The 3,847-nt window shown below is 38.2% G+C and overlaps 1 protein-coding gene across 1 annotated transcript; it reads left to right on the top strand.

The window, feature by feature from the left end:
- Nucleotides 1–557: 557 nt before the first annotated feature.
- LOC126629981 (uncharacterized) lies at nt 558–1,851 on the top strand. Its single transcript, XM_050300152.1, has one exon. The coding sequence runs from the start codon at nt 904–906 to the stop codon at nt 1,630–1,632; it is 729 nt and encodes a 242-aa protein (XP_050156109.1). The 5' UTR covers nt 558–903; the 3' UTR covers nt 1,633–1,851.
- Nucleotides 1,852–3,847: the final 1,996 nt, after the last annotated feature.

Here is a 3,847-nt window from a genome sequence, read left to right as displayed (position 1 = left end):
ACAGATGTACATGTCAATGTTTGATGTTAGTTTCTGTTTGCAGTTATTTTTGGGTTGACGAGGCTTTGATAAATGGTCAACGGTCAACTAGTTTGTGTTAACGGTTTATAGGTGATTGAGCTGGTGGGATATGGTCATTGACTGTATCTGGTGTGTCTTGGTTGGGTGGTTTTCGGACCATGTTCAATTCTTGAAGAAAATTTTAGTTGTGACGAGAATACAAGTAATAAACTACGTGTTTTAATATGAGTGATGATAAATTTTATTTTTTAAGTTATTAATTTTTTGGTACATATATCCTACCATTTATATAATGACACATGATATACCATTCAATGTGCGAGACCATCGGTCATATTAAAAAAGCTTTCCAATTCTTATACCAGGATTACTTTTTCTCGCATCCCAAGCCAAACGCGTGCTGAATACATCGCGCAGCACAAGTTGACAGGAGAGATAGAGAGAGAGAGATAAATTGAACCGCGTCATGACGTCATTGCTTAGGAGGAATCGGGCGTCATCAGCATTTTATAATTTGCAGAAAGATAAATACGAAAAGTCAGCCGTCCCTCTCAAACTTTGAAAACTGCTGCTTGTCCTTTCCTGCTTTACGACCTCGCTTACGCAATTCCCATTCGCTTACGCAATCCCCTTTCCCTTTCCCTTTCCCCGGCCTCGCAGCCACTTTGCACTTGCCACACAATTTCCTCTCCTTTCCTTTTCCTTTCTTTCCATGTAATTTCCTCTCTATTTATTATAGGCCACCGCTTCTCCTCCACTAGTCCTCCTCACATCTCTCTCTCTCTCTCTCTCTCTCTCTCTCTCTCTAATCTTGCTCAGTGCCTTGCCTTGCCTTGTGCCTCATCAGTAGCTCAGCATTGTGGAAATACATAAGATAATATAATGGGTGGATGCTTGTCTACAGTCATCGTCAGGAGGACTAGTTCAAGCGGAAGAGATGATGATGATTCGTCGTCCACTGCCAAAGTAATCTACATGAACGCATGTGTCCGCGAATACCCGGTTCCCCTTAATGTCTCCAAAGTCCTTGAGGCCGATCAATCGTCGTCTTCGTCTTCATCTTTGTTTATATGTCATTCCGACAGTTTGTATTACGACAGTTACATTCCGGCTTTAGATTCCGAAGATGAGCTGGAGGCCAATCAGATCTACTTCGTACTCCCCAGATCCAAGCTTCAACACCGCCTCAGTGCCACCGATATGGCGGCCCTCGCAGTCAGAGCCAGCCTCGCCCTCCAGAAAATTAATACCAATGCTTCTTCTTCTTCTTCCTCCTCCAAGAATGAAAAGGGAAACAAAAAGGAAAATAAGGGAAGCGGATACCGTAATTACAACAAGGCCCGCATTTCTCCGGTGATTGAGATGAATAATAATAAATATGCAAACTTGTCGGTCGAGGGCGACGGTGGTGATTTGAGCATGAATGGATTAACGATTGGAGGTGGAGGGTCATTAGCGTACAAAGGCCAGAAGATGATGAGTAGTAGCGGCCGCGGCGGTGGGTCATCGTCGGTTAGGAAATTGCGGAGATATACATCGAGAAAGGCAAAGTTGGCCACTCGTTCTTTTAGGCTCAGATTGTCAACCATTCACGAAGGCTCCGTCCTCTGATCAATTCCCTATGATTCAGTTTCACCCTCGCTAATTACTTTTGGTTTAGTAAATTTATAACCATATATTGTACATTGAAAAATGCACTTTTACCACTTTTACCACGTGTACAAGTCATCTATTTCAGTTATTGATAAATTAAGATCGAGAATATTACAATCTCATACAATATTTTTAAAACATTTCATTAATCATACATTTATTTTTATTTCATTTTAATTTCATATATCCGTTATTGAAATTTGTCGAGTTATTCGTTAAATAATTATGTGACAAACATAAGATCTACATGGCTACCAACTTTGCAGCATGTGAATAAAAAACAAATAAAAAAAGATTAATTAATAGAAAATCAATTTTTATGTTTATTTTTATTTTTAATCTCTCTGCTTCCTTGCTTGGTTTTCCCTCATCCCTTGTCCCAGTATTCACCAACGATTCATTTGCTCCGCACCATTGAATTCCATTGAGTTCATACATTTTTCTTCTTTATTAACCACAAGGCATCCAAATCGAAATCCCCAACTAAAAAAACCCCATTTCCAGATCCCATAATTTTCTCTCTCTAAAAATCTAAAACAAGAACAACATACCCCGACTAATTAACCGTGTACTAGAAGATTCAATCTGAAATCGGTGCCGAAGTAGCTGTTCGAACTTCGACAAGGACTCGTACTCATTTTGTCTCGCACGCCTGCTGCATTGTATTCCTGCACCGCGCCACAATCTGTTGTCAAACTACCGCACGCATCGAACTGATCTATCAACCCCTCACCAACCGAAGCCGTCCTGGAGATCGAACCGCCGCTGCAACTTGAAGATTGAACCCATTGCTTCCCTCTACAACCACCATCGAAACTCGCGAGATCTGCTTTTTCTCAAATCGCAGAAATACCAGAAACTGCTGTCTGAAGCCGAGCCGCCTGTTGTTGCCTGAAATCGGATCTGCATGAACCCAGAAACCTACCATTGAAACCCACTAAATCATTGCTGTTCCCGTCCGAGACCCGTATCGAGCTGGCAATGCCGTTGAACTACTCGCCTGGCGCACCCACAGTCAATCCATCTGAGAGGCGGCGAAGATGGCCTCCGATGCACTTTTCTTTAATTAATTGAAGGGGGGATGGGAATTTTATCAACACTAAGAGATGGATCTCGGATTGAGAGACTGGAAGTGGGTTGTGGTTAAGGAAGGAAGGAAGGAAGGGGGGGAAAGACGGATGGATTGGGGAAGAAGGAGCTTTCGAGCTGCAAAATTAATTGCCGTTGGTATATATCGAACATAATTTTGGAGAAGATGAGGTAGAAGACGGGTGGGAACCGTCCCCTGCCTCAGAATTTCTGAAGAGTAATTCTCATCCATCTTTTAATGAATTTGTTAATTACAAATTTGTTTATTTGTCAAAAAAAAATGATAAGGGTATTAATTATCTTATTTTGTTTAATTTTAAAAAAAAAAGGTCGGATGTGGAAGATCGATTTGTCTACCTTAAAATCCAAATTCATATTTTCATCTCCTTTAATTCAGAGAAAATAAAAAAAGTATCAATGGACTTAGAAGATGATTTTTTCATTGAATAGGTGGAAAATGATGTTTTTACGGAAGAGTTAGAAGATTATGTTTCCATTGAAAATGTAGAATAATAATTTGTGTATAGATCATTTGAATTTGTCCATCGTATTTTTGAATTTCTCCTTGTCGAATTCTTTTGAATTTGGATACATCTGTAGTTTTCATATGAATTTGCAGACCTTAGTAGTTTTCATTTACATATTATTTGTTATATTTTTTAAGGGACAATTTTATAATTTCATATGTATGTATATATTAAAGGTTATTTTGGGAATAATAGTGGATGTGGAAATAACATTTGAATTTTATAACTTTTTAAGGTGGGTGAGATTATAATTTGGGTAGGAAAATAAAACAATATGGTGGGTCTAGTAACTCTCTTTCTAAAAACGAAGAAGAAGAAGACTCAGATATTTTTTTAATTAATTAATATATTGAAAATTAGTTTTTTGATTTTTTTTATCCACATGGTACAAATTTAGCCGCAAAGTTTACATAAAATGTAACGGTTGTATGAAATTATAACTAAAATAAAGTTTATGTATGAGAATGAAATGTTTTAAAAATGATATATGAGATCATAATATCTCTCAAACTTGAGGGGGTAAAATGTGATTTATCTAAAAAAATATTATCTATATC

This window comes from Malus sylvestris, chromosome 7, assembly GCF_916048215.2.
Source record: "Malus sylvestris chromosome 7, drMalSylv7.2, whole genome shotgun sequence".
Taxonomy (NCBI): domain Eukaryota; kingdom Viridiplantae; phylum Streptophyta; class Magnoliopsida; order Rosales; family Rosaceae; genus Malus; species Malus sylvestris.
This window is presented reverse-complemented; position numbering and strand designations above follow the sequence as displayed.

Excerpts from the sequence above, each read along its gene's own strand:
- LOC126629981 (XM_050300152.1), top strand. The coding sequence starts at position 904 with ATGGGTGGATGCTTGTCTACAGTCATCGTCAGGAGGACTAGTTCAAGC.